The sequence below is a fragment of the Poecilia latipinna genome, unplaced genomic scaffold (genome assembly GCF_001443285.1).
Source record: "Poecilia latipinna isolate Pla-1442-1.1 unplaced genomic scaffold, P_latipinna-1.0 Scaffold20, whole genome shotgun sequence".
NCBI lineage: Eukaryota > Metazoa > Chordata > Actinopteri > Cyprinodontiformes > Poeciliidae > Poecilia > Poecilia latipinna.
This window is the reverse complement of record NW_015112636.1, coordinates 78,341-100,192: the sequence shown is the minus strand read 5'-3', so window position 1 is coordinate 100,192 and position 21,852 is coordinate 78,341. Positions and strand designations below refer to the sequence as shown.

The 21,852-nt window shown below is 40.0% G+C and overlaps 2 protein-coding genes across 3 annotated transcripts in view; one reads left to right on the top strand and one right to left on the bottom strand.

The window, feature by feature from the left end:
* camkk1a (calcium/calmodulin-dependent protein kinase kinase 1, alpha a) overlaps window positions 1-2,582 on the top strand; it is a 64,422-nt gene extending 61,840 nt beyond the window's left edge. Inside the window, exons 16-17 of one of the 2 annotated variants that reach the window (XM_015035158.1) lie at window positions 304-351; window positions 1,357-2,582. In XM_015035158.1, coding sequence (XP_014890644.1) covers window positions 304-351; window positions 1,357-1,429 — 121 coding nt within the window. In that variant the 3' untranslated portion in view covers window positions 1,430-2,582. The remainder of the gene's footprint in view (window positions 1-303; window positions 352-1,356) is intronic. The other variant, XM_015035164.1, reaches the window with a different exon arrangement.
* Window positions 2,583-5,363: 2,781 nt separating this feature from the next.
* On the bottom strand, window positions 5,364-18,990 carry p2rx1 (purinergic receptor P2X, ligand-gated ion channel, 1; the record flags this gene model as incomplete). The annotated part of the gene is made up of 13 exons (XM_015035135.1): window positions 5,364-7,891; window positions 7,976-8,014; window positions 8,138-8,238; window positions 9,755-9,850; window positions 9,942-10,007; window positions 10,110-10,200; window positions 11,239-11,384; window positions 11,518-11,659; window positions 11,910-11,990; window positions 13,127-13,214; window positions 14,785-14,854; window positions 15,176-15,247; window positions 18,841-18,990. Coding segments are annotated over 13 exons (1,347 nt in total), but the record flags the coding sequence as incomplete, so codon positions are not given.
* Window positions 18,991-21,852: the final 2,862 nt, after the last annotated feature.

The window sequence follows — 21,852 nt, the reverse complement described above, 5'->3', positions numbered from 1 at the left end:
TTTATCTAAAAAACAAAAAGAGGGTTTTTTTTTTTTTTCTGCCCCCCTCAAATAGAAAGGTTTTGAATTTTTTTTTTTTTTTTTTTTTTTACCTCATTTGTCTGTCTGTGTTTAAAACCCTGTTAGTCATGCAACGCTTCAAACCGGTCACTTCGAGTGGCATCAAGTTTGAAGCGTTTTAAATGTTTTGTCGGTTGATGAATCCAATGTGTCGGGCTGGGGGTGGGACCTCGTCACCTGTCGGCATGACGACTCCGCCCACTCATCGGTGACCTCTCCGTCTTTTCTCCCACTCTACTGCAGGGACTCGTGGCCCTTCAGGCCCTCTTTAAAACTGCACCCTTCACGCAGGTAACCCCTTTGTGGCCTATCTGCCCACGCATCATCATCCTCGCCTTAGGCTGCTCGGCGCTCACTTAGACACTTGCAGAACTCTTTCTGTCTCGTGCATCTTTGCACATTTTGTCACATTGCAGCGACAAACTTAATTTTTTTAGATTTTGGGTGGCAGGAAAATGGCTGGCCTGGCCACACCATTGATCCACCTGCTCTCAGGCATGTGTAAGACATACTACAGAGCAATCTTCTTCACTCAAGACATAAATGTAAAACCCAATAACTAATAAATGTAAAATAATAAAGAAATTATAGCTGTTGGAAGCTAATCTGTTCACTTCAAAAACACAAAATCTTACCGAGTAATTTTGGTCTCGTTTTTAGTGCAGATATCTTAGTTACACTTGAAACAAGATGAAACCAGCTCACAATTAGCTTTTTAGCGAGATATAAGATATAAATCTGCCAGGTTAACTAGTACTTTTTCATCAATATTAATAGAATTGTAGACTTAAAACAATCTCATATGTTTCTCAAAATCTGCTTAGTTTTGTAAGAGTTTGTGTTTTGGCGGTGTTGCCAAATGTTGAGTGATCAGAGTAAACAAAAAAAAAATTAAGCCACACTCTTCAGATTTTTTTAATAAAAACTAATTTAAAAAAGTGTAATTTTCCAGCTAAGTGATTTTTGTCCACTATTTTGTTTGGTGCATCACATCACAAAACTGACATCTATGGTTGCAATGTGACAGAAGGTGGAAAACGATGACACGGGATGTGAATGGTTTTACAGTTGCTTCTCTCCAGCTGTCATCTCAGAGATGCTTCTGTCATGTTCCTGCAGACCTCCTCCATCATTCTGCTGCAGCTGCTTCTCTGTCCCTCTCTCTCTGTGTCTGCAGAGGCTGGAATCATAAGCTTTGGGGATGTTTGGGAGGGGTGAGGGGGGCTCCCTGTTCATTTAGACTGCTCCACATCGGAGGCACAGCATGATCTCTCTCCTCTCCGTCTCTTTGTTTAGAAAGAGCAGCGCGGGGGACGGGCCCAGAGAAGGAGAGCTGGAGGACCTCCACGAGGATGAGCCTTTCTCTTGAGGCACGACGGGAAGCCGAGCTTTCTGCTTTGACCACTGTGCGCTCATGCCTTCACCCAGCTCCAACCAGTGCCACAGTAAACCATGTCCATAAACGGATCTGTAAATGTGAAATATCGCTCGCGGATGCTAACGCTAACTCGGCTCGATTCTTAGAAAATCCTTCCTTTTCTTCTGTTCTTTCTGGATTTCTGAGCTCAGCAGCTTACAGGTGACACACCACTTGGTTTGCACACTAAAGTAAAAAAAAAAAAAAAGGAAATCTTTCTTTTTTTTAATTTCCATGCATGCTCATTATCAGATCACCTACAGGATCTAATCAACAGTTTCTCTCTGACTCTCGCATGTTAACCACACTGGATCGTCTCTTCAGTGAACTACAGGGCTTCTGACTGCTGATCAGTCTTTTTAATATCAGAGGCTGATTCCTTGTTCCTGTCGCAGCCCTTTGTTGTTTTTTTCTCACACCGGTGCCGTCGGTAACGTTTACGAAAAAGGCAGTATGAAAAGCCTCCGTGCTGCCTTCATGGACCAGCTCTACGACAGACGGCGGGCAGAAAGCACGCTGGCTTTGCTATGCATGCACACGTTTTGAATGGCACTGCCCCCTGCTGTCTGACATGAAGTGACTCCAGTGTTTGGCAGGTTAGTTCACGCTTCTGCTCCTACTCTGCGATTATCACTGCTGTCAAACACAATCTCTGCTTTTATGTAAATAACAGAGAGGACGTTTTAAAATGCGGCATCCTCAACGGTGGATAGAAACGGAGACGAGAACTCCTGCAGTGTTATCAAAACTGTAAATATACGATACGTATATATGGAAATTTGTTTGTTTTTGCTCAGGATTTTTTTTTTCTCACTGGACATTTCAGTGAAGGGCATTTTTTTAAGGTTAGTTTTAAAAAAAAGGGAAGCAAGTCACCTTCAGGTCCAACAGTTTGTATGCAAATGGTTTAACATGTGCCAGTTCATTAGGATTATTTTCTGTATTTGCTAAGAAAAAAAAGAAAAACAAAAAAATGATCTGTTCACGCATCACCACATTATTCTGAGGTACAGAGAAAAATGTATTGCTTTGCCATTTTCAAAAACTGTTCCTTTACTGAACTGCTTGGCTGACCTTTGAAAAAAAAAAAAGTCATAAACTATAACAGACAGAGTGAAGGTAGTCAGCTTTACGGCCTCATAAACCATGGCAGAAGAGGAAATTACAGATTTATTTCTAAAGTTCACAGCTTCTCAAGATAGTTGGCACCGATTCAGAAACCGACACTTGTAGTTTACTTAGGCTGCGTTTACACTGCAGCCTGAAGTGACCCAATTCCGATTTTTATTTTTTATTTTGACGTAATGCGACCTGTATCCGATCTTTTCATGGCAGTGTGAACAGCACAGGTCAGATTCTTTTCGAATGCGACCCATATCCGACTCGTATCAGATTCAAATGCGACCTAACCTTCAGGTCACATTCATCCGAACTGAACGTCACTGAAAATCTCACTATTCTGCGTCCTGATAAGCGCAAGCAGGAAGAAAAACAATAACCATGACGGACAATATGAGAATTAAGTTGTTAATATGCTGCTCCGGCCGGACAACAACTTCAAATATGTAAGCTAAGCTCCACCGTTAGCCTCCATGTTTACTTCCGCAAACACTGAGCACTTCTTCTTTTTATGGCGGTTGGCAGAACACTTAGAACGCTGACGCTATTGCGCCCTCTACTGCGCATGCGGGACACTTTCAGGTCGTTTGCCCGTTTACAATGCAGAACGCATACAGGTCGCATTTACTGGCAGTGTGAACGGCCCCGTCAAAAAAATCCGATTTGGCAAAAAATCGGAATTGGGTCACTCAGGTTGCAGTGTGAACGCACCCTTAGTCTCTACGCACTCAGCTGTATAGTAGGGATGTCCTAATCCAATCCCTCGATCGGCTCTGAGTCCCAATCAATTTTTAAAACACCTGCCTCAGTCCCAGACTAAAATAAACCCCCAACAGCTGCTGTAGTCTTATGCTGCATCTCAGTGAGACGAATAGCTGCAATTTACAAACCCAGTTCTTAAAAAGCTTTATTTTAGTGTGAAAGCTTTGTAGGGGAAAAAAAACTGTATGTCTATGCTGTAGACATTATTTTGTTCATATAAAAAAATCAGGGTATTCTGTAACAATTGTTTTTTCCACGCTATCTTGACTTATGCTATGAAAGAGAGACTGTAATGTTTGTTGGGGTTTCCTTTGTGTTTCAGTTGTGACCCGCTCCGTCCTCCGGAGAGAGAGCAGCACAAAAAGCAGCTGAAACACCAGTTATTAAATTTTATGACATTTTAAAAAATGGGTTTATAAAGCAGGACAATTGTTTCTCAAAGTTTTGGCTGCAGATAATCAACCAGAAAAGCATTGAAATATGTTACTAGACAAACCGTATCAAGCATGCTAGCGTTAGCCTAGCTCTTGAGCTAATTGCTCCACAGGGCAACACCGTCTGCAGGAGCAAGACAGGCGACTATTGTGGAATCTACATGCATTTGAGTCGGATACATTTCTTAGTAGCAAATGATAAATACTTACACATCTTAGGTGATTCTTTGTCGGATGATTTTAGTAGCCTTTCGGAACCAAGCTAACCACGTTGGAGCAGCATATTGAGACTGGGATAATATTTCAGTTGCTGTGAATCAAAACAGATTCACAGTCGATTTTTAAATGACTCATCAGTTTCTGGGACAACAGATCCACATGGAGACATCCCTCTTGCATCGTTTGGGTATTTGTCTCATTTTCACTGGACAGATTTTAAGCAGTTCAATATGAGAATAAAACAGACCAAACCATCTAATATCCAGTGCAGCCCTTCACGTTCCTCTATCTTGACCTCAGAAATCTGCATTAATGAAACACAGAAAGTGATTTCTGTAGTTTTATGCTCGAGGGTTTACACAGATTTTAAAGTCACTCCACTTTATCACCAAGTGGGTCATGGAGAATGTATAATACGTTTGCAGTTTTGACCTTTGAGTTTGTGCGACTGCTTGCAAGGTGACCTCTAAAGAAGGGCTCTTGAAACCAAAAAGTATGACCAGCTGTGATGTATTTGCTTGTATTTATTTGCTTTCAAGACTCGCATCATCCTTTTATATTTTGTACATTTCTCTAAATCTACAGTAGTGTGTTTCTGTGCAGACGGCTGTGAAATTGTCCACACATTTTTGACTTGTTGCACTGCCAGAGATCACTCGTGTTGCTTTCTCTTAAATCTATCTTTTAGCACAACGGAAACACGGCTCACATTGAAATGAAACGATTGCACTTTGAAACACACAGCTTCGTCTGCAGGACGCCATTATGTACAGTTGCCATTATGTACAGTTTCTGAGCTGATGGTTCACCTGTAAAAGACCACATTTACTGTGCTTTTCTTTTTTCTGCGATCAGTCTGCATGTCGCAACTATGTCATCTGCTGTTTGAGGAAAATTTAGCAAGCTGCTTTTTCTTTGTATAAAAACGACGTGGAGCAGAAACACTGCATTTTAACTGCCGTTTTTGATGTGTATGTTCATATTAGGGAAAAATGTGAATGTTGTACAACAAGGGCAAACTTTTATTTATTTTTATTTTTTTGTCTTTTCTGCTGAAATGATGTAAATTAAAACATCGAGCAGGGTGCAGAGTACAGGAGCAGCCAGAGGGGGCAGCATTGAGTTTGGGAATCTTCTATGATTGAATCCAAATACAGCATTTTTTTAAACATGACTCCGAGATGTACTGCTTCATTTATTTCACCTCCTGCATTGGTTCTTCCTTGTTCACGAGTAGGAAACCAAAAAGTAATTCTTCTCGGCGTACAGATTTAATCCGTCTGGAGGCTTTTGCACTTCTAAAATGTGTTTAGAATTCGTTTCTAACCTTAAGGGAATAGTTCTGGATTTTCTTTTAAGTGTAATTAGACTGGAACATTCCAAGCAGTTATTTCTTACCAGTAGGTAACTTTAACTAATGTCATCCTTTTACCACCAATACAAATTAGTTTGTTTTGGACTTAATCCAAGGGGAGTCGAGCCAAATCTACCATCTAAAAACAACTTGAGTGTTAAAGGTGTCAGGAGAACACCATTTTAAAACAATGAAAACCATGACTCCTTTTATTTACACAGAAGCTGAGTATTTACACAAGATTTCGAGATGGAAGGCAGTGTGGCCTCAACAATTTTCCTGTATTAAACACAAACTCAGAGTGGAAGATGTAAAAATCAAGAAAATCTTCATGTGAAGCACAATAAAACTTTACCCTTTTCAATAAATTTACCTTTATTTCAATGATGCTTTATGGGGTTCCTTCTCAGGACTTGTTCACACAGGAAGACCATTGGTGGCACACAGACTCAAAAAATCTATTTCCTGTGGAATTATTAGTATTATTAATTTCTAATAATACAAACCGGGGAAGTTTGGGAACTCGGGTGTTTATCTTAAATGAATAGCTTTTTAAAAATATATATTATATAAAGCCGTTAACAGTAAGGGAACTGTTAACAGTTCTATCTCTATCCATAATAGAGATAGATTTATCTCTATTAAATCTATTAATAGAGATAACAGATTTCTCTCTATTATGGATAGAGATAAATCCATAATAGAGAGAAATTGAGTTGTTTTATGTTGCTGCATTTTCATTAAATAAGAAACACATTTAACATCACATGTGTGTTAAAAGTCCGTCTGTTCTTTTAGCACTACATTACCCATGATGCATCTGTTCGTTTTTGTAGTTCGAATTTCACGTAGATGAGCAAGTTATTTTCTGTGCTTCTGTGAGGCTCGGTGGCATAAAATCCATCTACCATCAATCCATCCTTAATCCCGTGTGTATGAGACCTGTGTGCGTTTTAATTTTGTAAGTATACATTTTTTCTGCCAATATATTACCATTGTAGTAGCATATGAGGAAATTTGCCGTTAATTCATATTTTCTGACGGTTTTTGTCATTTGTATGTTTATTGCATTTTACCGATAATTCATGTGTGGTGTTATGGTGCCCTCTATTGGATTTCTGTGTTACTACAGGCCATTTTCATCCCGCATGTATGTGTAGCCGCTTTGCCCGCATGGCTATTAATATGCACCTTTATTGTTTCTTCTGTTTCAGATAACCACACACACACATATACATACGAAATCGAATACAACCACATCGTTCCTATCTCCACGTCATCATCTGTACCATCATCTCCCATGTACCTACTATTATTCTATCAATAAACCTAAGATTCACCGGTGGAGTTGGCCTATTCCTTCTGACCGAGGAAGATTCAATTGATGAGAAATCTGAAATTGGCGCAAGTTAGACGAACACAGTCTTCTACGAAACGTTTGTTTGCACGATAAAAAAAAAAAAAGAAAAACATGCTGTGCTGTCGTCCTCCTCCTTCTTGTTGTCTTTTCTGCCAGTGATAACATCCGGTTATTGATCACATTACTTACATGAAAAATGTTTCCAATGTAGTTTTGTGAAATACACCAATTTTTGTAATTCCAATTTGCGCAATTACATGGCTGACGGAAATGCAGCTTGTGAGACATTAAATCTGAATCGTGCTCATTCCTTTCTCACTACAAAGCGACTACGGTATGACGACAGGTAATAGAGCTGTCGCTAAAAACGTCACAGAACTTTAAGGAAAATCCAAACTGTCCCTTTAGCGTCTTTGTTTCTGTCCTGCTGTGCCTGCTCTCTGTTTGATGTCTGGTTCATATCTGAATGTGCTCACTCCAATAAATCGAAGCATGGCACATCCCTATATAGAATCCAGTCGCAATGTAAATATGTACCAATACAAACAAGCTATTTTTTTGCATGCTTTTTGTACTCAACAGTAAAAAAATAAAAATATTCTCTAAACACCCGAATGTTTGCCTGTTGCCGTTTGAGGGAAGAAAAAAAAAAAAAAAAAAGAAAAGCACGACGGTTGGAGAACTTGTTTGATTTAGTTCAACTCTTTGTCACATGTGTGCACATGGGAAGGATCGGCAAATGCAAACACAAGTTTGGTCTGTTTTTATTTGGAGTGACTGGGACTCTGACGGAGGTGATGAACGATTTGTCCACACACAGAACACCAACGTGCCACATCGTCTTCTCTCAACCGTTCGTTTGCAGACATGGTTCAAGTTGTGGAGGTTACACCCTTCTTGGGAACAACAAACACCCAAAAGACAAAACAGATGGCTCGACATTAAACGGTAATGATCACAGTCAGTCATGTTGGCTTTTTGAGTGAGAGGAGGTCCCTGGTTGAAGATGCTGCTGAGGATCAGAGAGAAATGATGTCCTTTCTTTTCTCAGGGGTCCATCCATAGTTGGTGTGCGTGAGTTGTCCTCCGTTTCCCATGACGTCGTTTCTGTGCAGTTCACTTTATGAAGCAGCTTGTGCGTTACCCTCTTTGCTCCCAGATCACTTCTGCAAGAGAATGGAAAGTGAAAGACCTCAGCGATCAACAAAGCTTTATTTGCCCCTGCGGTCTACAATCCTCATTTTAGATACCTCAGTCTCTGTGGATCCTGCCTCTGGATCAGGATCCTGCTGGACAAAAGCCAAACCATAGAACAAGGAACCATTTAGATCTCTACTGTGAGCCTCGTCATTGCTACCTTCATAGAATACATCTGGAAATCAACAGAATTGGCTCTGACGTCCTGGTTTCACCTTGCACTCACGTTGGGCTCGTCTTTGTCTTGGGCTCGTCTTGAATTTGCTTCAAGGGTTTTATAGGCGTTAGAGTCTAAATCGATAGACTCACTGTCCTGCTGCAAATAAAAAACGACTTGCCTGTTTTAGTGGTGCGATTTCAGGGTGGAGGACAGTTTTATACTGTTGGTGAGACTTTTGGATGGGTGGCAGAGGAGAGTTCTTAAGGTGGGATCAAGCTTGGGGACAGTGGACGGTTGTAAGGGGGAAGACTGAGGGGTAGGCGAGGTTTTCATGCGAGTACCATGTCTGATAACTGGTTGTGCTTTATATAACACATGTGGCTCTCTAGCTCTAGTGGTCTCCAATGTTAAGAACAAACAGCAATAATCTGTTGCCCTTAATATGACAGATGGATACATGACATGACCATAGTAGAATATTTGCTCCCCTTTTGGTGGTAAAAAAAAACAACAAAAAAAAAACAATCCCTGACATGGATTCTACAAAACCCCTAAAGGTGCACTGTGATATCTACACAGCTGCAAGCAGTGGATTCAACTACCAACAATCTCACATACCGTCGATTGGGTTGACATTTGTGGATCTGACTACTCAGCCAAGTCAACATCTCAAACCATTTTTGCTTTGCAGCAAAGAAGAAATGCACTGCTCCCAGTCAAAAACAACCAATCAGGAGGAGGGTCTTAGCGCTGTCATTCATCCTTGTGTTTTCACATCTCGATGGCAGAGAAACAACTTACTAGCTTGGGTTAGTTAGCATAGCTATTGGGAAGAAGCTGTAGTGTAGCATGGAGCAAGGGAGACTGGGGAAGAGAAGTTGTGAGCAGTTCCTATGCAATGATTGACAGCGCTAAGCGCCTCCTCCTGGCTCCGATTGGTTGTTTCAAGTTGGCACTGGGAAAAGGCAGAGGAGCTCAAATTTTTTTTCACAGATTATCACTCCCATCTCATACTGTCATGACAGTATTAACCAATATGTACAGAATATCTTTTATAAAAGTTGCATACTGTAGCTTTAATCTATGTCTGATTGATTCCATCCACTTACAGGAGCCATAAAAAGAGCTCATCAGGGTTCATCTCAGTGGTCATAATGTTATGCTTGATCGGTGTAATGTGACACTCAACAGCCAAAAGGTGAAAGGTGATGGGTGATGTTGGGAATTAATAATTCTGTGTTTTCCTCCATCTCTTTTAGCTGTTTGCATGCTTGTTCAAACACACACACACACACACACACACACACACACACACACACACACACACACAGAGCTAAGGTTAAGGGAAATGACACACTAGGGTCCGCCCTCTTTAGAGCGTAACTTAGATGGAGGCCTACAAAAGGAATTAGTAGTTAGGTGCCATTTTGCTGTGTTCTCCCAAAAGGAAAGCGTGACAACGGGCCAGCGCTGCAGTTTAGTCTTAATAAAGTGAATTCATGAATTCAACTCACTGACTCTTCTTGAACCTCAAACATTACGAACCTAGCTGAAGAAAGGATAGTCTCCGACAGCGAAGAGAGTTAGCGGTTAGAACTTCCCAACAAGGGCTGGCGTTAGTAACAGACTCTCTGCTGCCATCCTGTGTTTGAAATAAAGAAACACAACTTACCTGTGTTTGTGTGTCTGTGTATTTGAACTTCATGTTCTTATAAAACTCCCTTTTTGGCAGCAAATAAAGCAATACCAAGTCACAAACGACGGTTGCCTGCAGATAAAGAGGAAAAAATTAAATATTTTTTAGATTGTGAGTGATGGATGCTCTATTAATGTGGAATATAATCCAAGCAGCAACATACCACTCCGAAAATCCCCACGCCTGAGCCTATTGCTGTGAGTGTTGGGATTATGTCAAATTTTCTTGCCTTTAAAGGACACAGCTCAAGTCATACAAAGCTCACTTTTTTATTATGTATTAATTAATGCTAAATTCATACCAATGAAAAATAAATATTTATTTTACTCACCAGTGACTTCACAATGACATCAAACCTGATGCCAAAAACTTTAAGGAGGGTTCTCTTGGGAATTTTATCCTCCATATAATACTTTGCATACCTGTAAACGATCACAAGGACTGTCAGAATAAGACCTCACTGCTTCTACTTCATCTCATAGGCGTCGACAGAAAAATATAAGGAGGCATAAGTGGGACCCTGTCAACCAATAACCACCTTAATAGAGAGTGAGAGAAACCACAGAACAAACTGAAGCATTCTACATGAATAAGGAATATAAATTGACGTGTTAAAACTGCCTGAGATGAGCAAATATAATAAAGTTCAAACTAAACACACCTGAGGCAGGATAACATAAGGAGCAAACAATGACTTGAGTCCAGTCAATAAAATGAGCAGTTGGTGATGGAAAAACAAGGTTCATCTAATTAAATAGTTGAAATAAACCTCCCCTTTCTTCCAAGAATAAAATAAAAATCCTACAACCTACCAGACAACAGGTAAATATCAGTTTTATATCGATACATATTAAAAATTACGTCATTGCTGAGTTGACTTCTTTAAACTGGCTTGAGTTTCTAACATAAGCTTGGTTAGCGTTACTGTCTGTTCCCCAGAGAATCCTGGCCCTAACTCTGGGATTAAAAAAAGTTGCCACCATTTCTAAATCCAGGATGTTCCATAAATAACAGAGGAATCAGAAAATAAGTTTTGTCTGTTTAACCTTCCTGTTATCTGCTGAAAGTAGCTTTAGATTTAGTTTCATAATAGATCCACACTTTAAACTTCTTCACAGTGTTTTCCCTGACCTGCCACTTGTGTTCCTTAGTCTTCACGATGCCGTTTATTGACTAATGTAACAAGCTATTTATTTTTGCCGTGTCAGGATAAATGAAGGGAAATACAAAACGCCTACTAAATAAAATCACCTCAAAATGACTAAGTAATTCACTGCAGTTTGAGGATCTAACTTAAAAAATGTGGAAAAAGTTTAAGACCTGTGAAAGGTGCTGCGTAAGCAATTGCACAGACTTCATTATTGTTTTTAAATATCAAAAATGCACATCTCTACATGAAATAACGGTCATCTGAAGTCTCCAAAACTGACATAAATTTGCTACTAGGTGTACTCCGTCACCTGAAGTTATACCCAACCGACGCCCTGGCGTCATCAGTCTCACTTGGGTTTCCATAGAGACCGTGAAAGTTGTACTCTGGCTTACAGTGTTTCACATCGACGTCGAAGTTACATGTCCAGTCAACAACAATGCCAATAGCCCCTCCCTGTCAAGCAGACAAAAAACGCAAACATCCATAATCAGACAATACATCTGCAGCTGTGATTTCACCAAACATAAACCTGCTTCACCACAACTGAATATCGATTTAAAGAACAGAGACTTCGCTGGAAACTTACCTCTTGGGCTAATTTTTCAAAGCTGAAGCCGGACAGTTTCACTATATCTCCCAGTTTGAATATTGGACAGAGCGGTTCTTCCTTTGGATCGAAAAGGCATTTGCCGATGTAGTTCTTATCGATTCCCTCCACCAAGTTACTCCTGCGAACAGTTCAAGCATCAGTAAAAACAGCTTCTCATGAAAGCCACTTCAGCTTTCATGCATTCATGAACTGAAAACGTTTTATAATTACAGTAATTTCACAGAATTTAGCCACTAATGAACTATTCATACGTTTAACAGAGCTATATTAGGATTTTTCAATAGCGGTACATAATAAGCCTGTTGATTATTAATATTGAATTATGAGCAAGTTTTGTTGTCTAGTTTTCATTTGGTGTGATCCATCACCTGGTGACGCCAAATAAAGGGAAAGTTACAGAGTTTTTGATGAAAAGCGTGTAGTTTTCTGCGGACATCAGAAGAGGAGGACTGGAAAAGAAAAAGAAAATGAAATCAGATAGTGTTTCTGCTGTTTTTATGTGTTGTAAGATACATGTCATAAGATAATCAGGGTACAAGCAGAATCTGTGCCTGTTTCACAAACTGAATCAGGGATCATAACTCATACTTGGCTTCAAACATTAGCTGAGTAGACTGATATGTTCATAATTAAATTAAATATTTGCTTTATACTGACCCTGCTTTTACAGTTTGCAGCGTTGTAAACACGATGATGTCGGCAGCAGCCGCACGATTTCGGCCTGCTGTGTAATATCACATTGGATTTTGTTTCAGCTACAAAACTGTTTGATAATTACACTAATCTAATTATAAAACCAAGTGATGAAGCATCTAAACCAAGTGAATCTTAAGATGGCTACACGCGTCGAGGTGACTTTTACCGTAGGACCAACGTCAGGAAGCAAATAGTTACAAAGTGGAAGAAAAAAAATGATTTCTAGAATTTCTTTTACAAAAAATAAAGTGTGTATTTGTATTTTATTTTGAAATTAGGCCTGGAGAAAAGGTGGGCTTAAGACAAATGTACACCACAACTTACTTGCAGGATTCATTTTTTCTCAATTTCTGGATCTCGATCGTTTCACAGGTTGCCTATCTCACACTGGACTGTCAAGACGGTTTTAACAAATATAGAAAGAGCACATTTTCCCAAAAGTTACATAAGGCACCTTTTATCTCAGATACCTTTATGCAAGTGCTCTGTATGCGCTGATAAAGATTTCCTCATCTCAAGAAGTAAAACTGGAAGTAAAACCTACTTCTTATATAATCTGGCTTTACTTTCATACATTTGAAATACAAACAATACATTTTTGCCTATAGGAAGGTAGGAAACAATGTGACAACAGCTTAGGGCTCAAAAAAATGACATCTAGTTGCTAACCTTCCATTAGTTTTTGCATGAAATATCCAAGAAAAATATCTCATACTTTAAAACCATAAATGGTGGATTATGTATTGTTGTTTATGATTCTTCTGGAGTAACACAGTAAGTCATTTGCTTGGTCAGACTTGTGATTTGAACAAAGAGTCGAAACATTTATGTTTTTGGTAGCTTTCTGCTTGGACCCTGGCAAGCTGAAGAATTTCGACATCCCACGTACTTCGGAACATTGCGGTCGTCCTCAACTGGACACCATGCCAGCACCTCACAGGTTTGTGTTTTGTTGACACAGACTCCAGTCGTTTGTCCTTAAAATGGGAACATGTAAAACCTCATCATCAAGACAGAATTTCAAATCGGAACAAGAATGGGGCAAAAAGTGCACCACACGCTCCGAGAGGCAGCATCTGACAGAAACGGATGTCGCTTTTAACATTAAAGCGTTTTAAAAACGTCCTCTGCCTCCCCTCTTCTCCTTATCTCTGATTAACATCAGCAGCGGCAAGGCGGGATATAAAAGTGAAGCAGAGCAAATGCTGAAATAGATGTTTTTCTTTATCTTGCCCCTGATTCTGATATATACATGTAATTTCTGTGCACGCGACTGGCTTCGCGGCAATCTCGTCCTCTCATCGGGAGAAACGTGCAGACATTTCACCGGCAGGCACGCAGGCAGCAGTCGCTGACCTTTCGCTGAAACCCACCGACCTGTTTGGCCGTGGCGGGCCGTTCCCGCAAGCTTACATTTCCACCAACCTGCCGCCTCTACAGGAACTCTGCCACCTCAGGGTGAATTTGACGGGTCTGAAGAGGACAGATCTGAAGCTTTGCTCTTACTGAAGCCGATGTGGGACGAGGAGAAATAAAATGCCGGAGACTGACAAAGAAGAATACGTTTACGTAACTGTTGTTTGGACCCATCAACAGCGCTCTCATGTTCTGTCCCGTTGCAATGAGACAGCTCAGACGCACAGAATTAATCTGGTGTCTGTTTGCTTTAGGGTTTTAGGTCACAATACAAGCAAATACACCAAATGTTTGGCTGCTAAGGCTGGGAGTGTTGGTTTCAACCCCATGGTTTACTACATGACGATGTAGTAAACTCTGGTACTGAAATAAAAGGATTCAATCAAATATGAGTAAAAGTTGCCTGGTCCAAAGTTGACTCAAGTTAAATTACGTACTTTTGAAAATACTCAAGTATTCAAAAGTACAATTTATAGCACAAAGCTGTAATGGCGTTATGCGCTTGAAGTTTTTACCACATGTAAAAACATGGGCATAAAATTGCAATTAGAAAGACGACTATTTTCTTTTTTATTGTTATTGTTATGTAAAATGTTCTCTGTTTTTTTTTGGTGTTTTTGTTTTTTCATTTTTCATTAAAACTACGAAATGTAATCGATGCCTTTGCCTGCTGCATTTCGCTCCTCCACCACAACCTACAACATGACAAGGAAACGGCAACAATGGTAACGTTAAGTAATGCCATACGTAATTCAGAAACTTACGAACATCAAACACGGAGCTAAGACATGACTTTGAAATGTAGTGGAGTGAAAGTCAAAAGTATCCCAACGAAAAAATACCCAAGTAAAGTAAAGATGCACAAGAACTGTACAGTGCTCAAGTAAATATAGTCAGTTACTGTCCATCGTTGCCCAGGACCAAAAGCAATCTACGATTTCCATATAAATGTTTGTCTCAGTAGTGAGCTGCGACTCTGCTTCTGGCAGTTCCTGGAAACCCCTTCGCAAATACTCAGCGGACATCAGACTTTGCCGTCCTCAAAGGACCACTAAGGACCATCAAAACGTGATACTGTTAGGCCACAGAGGCTTGGTTGGAGCTCCACATAGACGGTAACTCAGACTTTACCATGTCCCGTACGTTTGAAACTCCCTCCTACGCAGTCGGCGTCTGATGTGCAGTTGTGCTTGCCTGTAAGCTGTAAGAGGACAAGAGAATGGGGTCAGTTTGCATACAACATGTTGGAATGTAAACAGCCAATGAAGAAGAGAACAGAGCAACACCATTGGGTTAAAATGATCTCCCCGTACTGTGCGGCCTGTTAGTGTCGCGTCATACTGAAGCCATTAGGTTTACATGGGTATTTCCTGCTACACAACAACACAAATGACCGATTACAGAAACAGTCTTGGAATGAGACACTATTCATGCTTTCTTTTACTATTTATGGAAGTGTGTAAGAAGGACCAAAGGCGACGGGTGGGACAGCAGCAAGAAAGAAGGGAGGCTTAGCATGTACCTCTGGGCATTTTCCCATCTTCTGACCTTCGGTAATGATGAAGTTAGTCATCACTACGAAAGACGAGTCGCCCTGAAAGTTCAAAAAGAGTTACAAAACATAAATAAAATGTTTTATGTGAAGGTATATCTGCCAGTTTTCTACAAGCCACATAGGAGAAACAGCAAACATGTAAGGGAAGAACATGATCTGGTCATATGGGAGACATTTGCAAATATGGGCTAAAATCTCAGCTTGTAAATGTGCAAAGCTAGTAAAAACACACTAAAGCACTTTCAGCTGTAATTGCCTCAAAGTATGGTGTATGAAGTATTGACTCGAGGGCACATGCATGTCAAATCCATGCCACACTTTTCAGATTTCGAGAAAAGACTCTAAATCATGTGATCTTTTCAGTCCACTTGACTTCTAGTGCTTGTTTTTCTTTGTATTAAATGAGGAGATTTTCAGCTAGGTCCAACACAAAGATTGTAAACCTAAACGAACTTGACAGATCTTCATCTCACATCTTTTTGATAAATTTGACAGTTGGACATTTTTCTGAATACTTTCAAACAATATTCAAAACAACTTCAGGCTACAATGGACACAAGGAGCTTACACCGTCTCCAGCTGATGTTACACTGGACAAATAATCTCCTACTCAACAGACTGTGCTCTTGAAATCAGCCAAATGTTTATGATTACGAAACTGATTGTGAAACTGGAACTTGTAAACACGAATGAATTCAGTTTCCTGTTTGGATCGTATGCAGCAGACCTTGAAGAAAATCACTGTGGACGTTCTTCCTCTTACTGTGAGATCTGAACGGAAACATTCGTGATGAAGTGCTAAGAAACCACATGGCAAAACTCTCCCCCCTATCCCCAGTATTCAGCGCTTGACATCACAAAGGGGCAAATTTGGTATGTTTGGTGGGTGCTGAGTCGGTGCTGAGAGATAAAGTAGAGAGCCAAATGGGAACACAACGAGGGAGTGACCAGCAAACACACTGAACCAATAAACTGTGTCCATTCAGATTAACCAATCAGTGGCATGGCAAACTTTTTATCCATCCATTTTCTGTACACCCTTGTCCCTAGTGGGGTCCAGAGTCATGCTGGTGCCTATCTCCTGCAAAAGTTTCGAGCGAGAGGCGGATGCAAACTTTTAAAAATGTATTTCTTTTAGTATGTTGTTCTGTTCTCTTAAATGCTACAATTTGTTTAATAATTTTTGCTACTTGATGCGGTTTCTATTTTTATTTTCAGGTTGTGACTGTTTTTTTTTTCCATCCAAAAAGAAAAAAAAAATGCAGTATTTGTAAGGAAGACTCTGTGATTGGCTGGCGGTGTGGTTCAGTTGCATACACTCAAGTTGCAAACGCAGACATCAGGCGCAGAGCAAGAGTGCATGAGAGTAGAGCGCCTGTCAGAACTACTGTGCAAGAGTGTGTGAGATTTAAAAGTTAACACCATAAATTGTTGTTTGTTCACATCGATATGTGCGCTCATGTCACGCTCAGGCTGGTGGCACAAGTAGTGTTTTTGAGTAAAACTGTGGTAACTGGAGGGTGTCGAAACACTCATGTAACCAAACATGGATCGAGTTGAAAACAAACAAAAAAATGCAAAAATGCAGCTGGATTTATTTTATACACACTAATAAAGTAATCTGCCAGAAAGATTTTTGCAACATATCAAAAATTTGACACTGAAGACCAGAGGAACACGTATGCTTAGATACATAAGTGGGTGTGTGGGTGTTGTGGCGTGTGTTGTCCCGCCACAACACCCACACCCACGTATTTTTGCGTGGCTATCTTTGTGGGGACTTTCCATTGACTTCAATTCATTTCTGCATTCTAAATCTCACTCTTACCCTAACCCTAACGGAAACTCAATTCACACCTTAAATCTCACCCCTGACCCAAGAACAGCATTTCCCCTTGTGTGGTCCAGGCTTCTGTCCCCACAAGGAGCAGCGGGTCCCCACAGCGTTGTATGTGTCAGGAAAATAGTTCCCACAAAATATCACAAACAAACATGCACGCATACACACACACACACACACACACACACACACACACACACACACCATCTAAGCTAACTGGTGTTTCTCTCCATTCTAGTCTTTGATAAGGTGTCTTTCTAGCAATTTGACATAACGGACTTCATCTCTTTCTGAACCTCTCTTCTGAATGAATCAAACATTTCCTTAAAGTTTATATAAATATTTAGAAAATTCAAGTTATACCTCAAAAAGAAATAGTTTTCCTTTCAGAGAGAGAAAGAGAAAGAGACAGAGAATCATTGTCAGATGTTTTTGATAGAGTTGAGTCTTTGAGCAGTTTGAGAACCTGAGCACTCATTCTTAGTACAATTCAAATTCACCCTATTTGTTTATGTTTGTTTGTTTTCTTTGCTCATATTTTAATAGAAACACCGTAAATGTAGATTTATATACAAAAACGTTAAGTGACTAGATTCAACATAACCTTTCAATCAATAGCCAAAGCCCCTCATGATCCACCATTTTGGAGACCTTATGTAGTCCTTAGCTACATACGTGTGCTGAGTCTCACTGAGACTCAGCACACTATAGATACTATCTATCTATAGTAACTTTTGCAACTATCATTGTATTGCTTAGATTTATTCTAAAGATGATTTCAAGATCTCACAGTTGTTGCTTTGTGATCCCCAGTTGGTCCTGACTCCAGGAATTGATCAGAGAATTTGTTGATGTTAACAGTTTCTAATTCAAACCGTGCTATTCTAATTACCAGTGTAAAACCAGAGTTTAAAATTTTAAATCCGAAATCAATTTCTGACTTCCTATTAAAAATAGCGGCGAAACTTTTTTTCATATAGAGCCCTCTGTCACACACAGTGTGACGTCGCCTCTAATCCTCACAAAAGGTCAAAGCTTTGTAAAGGATTAGAAATTAGCCATAAAATTCTAAACTTTGCAACTCCAGTTTATTGTAACCCAAAGAATGACTATGTAAGAGCTCTTTTTTCCACACGTCACACTGGAAATTGATTCCTACTTGATCATACAAGAGACAAAGATCTTTTCATCAAAAGTTGGTAGCATGTCGTTTGTGTGATACTTTTAAAAAACGTCCACACCCAAAACTCAAACCAAGCAACCTTTATGAAGTCTTTATGTCTCTTTCCCACAGGCTATAATCCTGGGTTAGGTTTTAGGTCAACAAATGTAATTAACCGCAGTTTAACTTTCGATTTGTTGTGTACTTAGCTTATGCATGCAATAGACAAACTTCTTAGACTGGGTGAGTACTAAATTTAAAGAGCCACTATTTTATTTGCGTATCATTTCAGTGTGTTCAAAGACAGATAGCAGAAATTTAAGCTGTTGTTTTGACAGTTTGTATGACTTAAATGTTGTCATGCCTTAACTGATGTGCAGTTTCCTTTTGAAAGCAAAGAGTTGTGACATTTATTGTCTGTGTCAGGCTGACTTTTCATCTGTGTGACAGTTTGGTTTATGAAATGTAGATGCTGACTTCATCCCCTTCTGAGTGACTGTCCAAACGATGCTCCCTGAGTTGTTCCAGGTTTAAAGCACATAGTGGAGCTGTTTGGATAACTGGATCAGGCAGTTATCCAAACCGCAGTTATCATTGACCCAGCCAGGCTTCGGCTGACCGCTTACTGACCTGAGAAGGGAAGACGTAGTCGGCCACGTCCCAGACGGTCTCACTCCCGCTCACATTAGTGTAGCCCACTCCCTTCATTTTGGTGAACACGGAGCTCACCGCCGTGTCTGTGGACTGGTAGCCTTTCTCATAGATGAAGACCCACCTGTGAAAGACACATCAGTCCTGTCAGCACCTCAATCACTTTACAGCGCAACCCGTCCAACCAAAACCCAACAGCAAGGTTATATACATGAGTGACTGAAGCATGACGCTCTGCACAGCTGGCAGCGTGTCTGACAGGGGACACGTGTGCAGCTCACTGTGGGTCTGCTCGTCCTCCCCACCGAAAAGGACAAATCTGACAGGCTGTTTCTCAAAATGCAGACATCTACTACCTTCAGTTTATGATTTAAAAGAAGAAGAAGCATAAAGCGTTCCAGGAAGCTGTTGAGAGAGTACAAGTGGTTCATGCAGAAAGTGCACTTTATCTCTGCAGAGATCAGAAATGAGACCATGCACATAACTGCATGTGGACACAAGTGAAAACACAGATAGCATCTCAGATGTAAAGATGCAAGAGTGCATTTTGGAAGATAGCTTACACGTGTAAAAGAAAATTAATGAATTATTTGAACAATAAAGTAAATGTGCTTTCAGTATGTTTTTGTTTTTTTTTGTTTAATTTTGCCTCATAATGGACCAAGTGAACCTTGGAAAGTTAGATGGCAACCCTTGTTTAATTTAATCAAGCTAATTAGATTAAATGTCAAGTCACTTTGGGTAAGATTATCTGCTGAAAACATATGTCTAGATTGCACATTATGTTAAAAAAATGTCATGTAATGCCTTACTCTGATTTTCTGTAAAGAAAAAAGCACAACAATGCTTTAAGAGGTCACAGTTTAGTCCTTGTAAGGTCGGGGCTGTTTTGGAGTTTGATTGATTGATTCTAGTTTCATTGTTGTTCTATGTTCCTTTGTCTCTTTCTTTCATTTGATAAGGCTTGTTTCTGTTTTACGTTAGTCAGGCCTTACTAAGTGATTCTGGTGGGAGCCACATTGTACTGAATACCGCCACTGCACACAGAGCTTGCCCAAACAGCAATAGGCCAAGTTGGTTTAGATACAATTTGCTATTGAACAATTACTGCCCACTTGCAGTTCTTAAGCTAGTATATTGTCCCCCTTTCTTACACAAGCTTAAACATTTCTTTAGAAAAGTTTTGGTTAAACCGACATTAAGTTGGAGAGTTACAATAGCTGAATGTTATTACACAGTTGTAGCATATAACACTACAAAAATACATTTTATTTAAAACTGCGGTATGTGACTTTTACAAAAATTAGTTTTTCCCTATATTTTATTAAAACTCTCACCATGTTGTGATAGCTAATCTGTGAAAAAATCAATTTGGTCCCGGGCTAACATTGCCGTCTGAAGATATGCGCTGCAGGACCAAAAACAACCAATCAGAGCCGGGAGGAGGGTCTTAGTCAGAGGTCAATCAGAATTATTTGATTGGCCCCCCCAGTGGCCCACCCTGATGATTGACATGTAACAGCACCAGGTCATTCCTGTACATTATTTGGAATCCTTCTAAGCCAACCTAATATCTAAAGAAAAACAATAATAAATATATGAAAAAGAAATCTGCACAGCTGCTATAAACTTATCCCATCTCTGAATAATGTTGTTTATGTCATATCCTACATGCATATCATCTAGTGGTAAAAGTAAAACAAAAAAAAACTAGTATGCTCTGGACTGAAGATGGAGTACACATATTCATGACATACTTTGATTAAATTAATAAATTAATTCCAGTACCGAAAAATTAACTTTATACCAGGCGAGAGTCTCTCACCTGAGAATGTGAACCTGTACTGGGCTGATTCTGTGCCTTCAAATAATTTTAACAGCTCCTGGAGAAGTTTCATAACTTATAAGTCTGAAACAGGAACAGGTCTGAAAAAAACTGTGCTACAGTTGAGAGAGATTCCTTTGATGTATCAAAGAGTGATGTCATCACTGCTGATGACATTGTTACCATAGGAACTGAATATTCTAATGGTGCATTCACACCAAATGCGCTTTGAGCGTCAGGCGAGTCTGGTTTACATTCAAAGTCTTATGTGGAGCGTCCAACGCCGTGCTAGACTCTCGAAACGCGCCACAACGGCCCTCAACGCGCCTCCACATAGACTTTGAATGTTAACCAGATGCGCCTGACGGTCAAAACGCGTTTGGTGTGAACTCACCATTATATGTACAGTGTCATATCAGGTCCATCATATTAGGACCAAAGCCTGGTCCTAATATGATGGATTCATTGTGAATTAAGTTTTAGTTAATGTTAGAGTTGGGGAAAATGTCTGGGTTAGGCAAAATCGCAGCTACTAAAATGAAGGGAAATGAATGCAAAGTTCTAATATGGGTCGAAATAGTTTTGACAAGCCTGTACAGAATTTTGTTTTCAAAATCATTCTATAAATAATTATATAATGTTCGGTTGTTTTTCTGCCAATTGCATAGCTGCAGCATACCAGTAGACTAATGTATTGAATGTGCTGAGACACATTCAACGCATTAGCAACCAATCAAACCAAAGGACAAACTTTTGGTTCTGATTGGTTTCTAATATGTTCAATGTGCTGAGACACATTTAACACTTTTGGTTCTGACTGGTTGTTTCTGGACAGCTGAAATTGATGCTGTGTTTTCTCCATTGATTTTAGAGTGAGGAATTTTGTGTCTGTTTTGATTTCCTAAATTTGTGTAAAGCGTTGAATTTTCATAATGCCCAGTGTTGGCAAAACCTGGGTTTGATTAGTGACCCAGGTTAGTGCCACCTGGGTGTGGGTCGGTGTAAAGGCCGAGCCGGGCATAGATTGGTCTTCATGCCAACGCCAGCATGAAGGCCCACCATGCAACCAGTGGAGTTTGGTCGCATGTATGTTTGTCTTTCCTCGGACCTCCCTGGTTGATTGGAGGTCCGTCTTTCCTCGGACCTCCCTGGTTGATTGGAGGTCC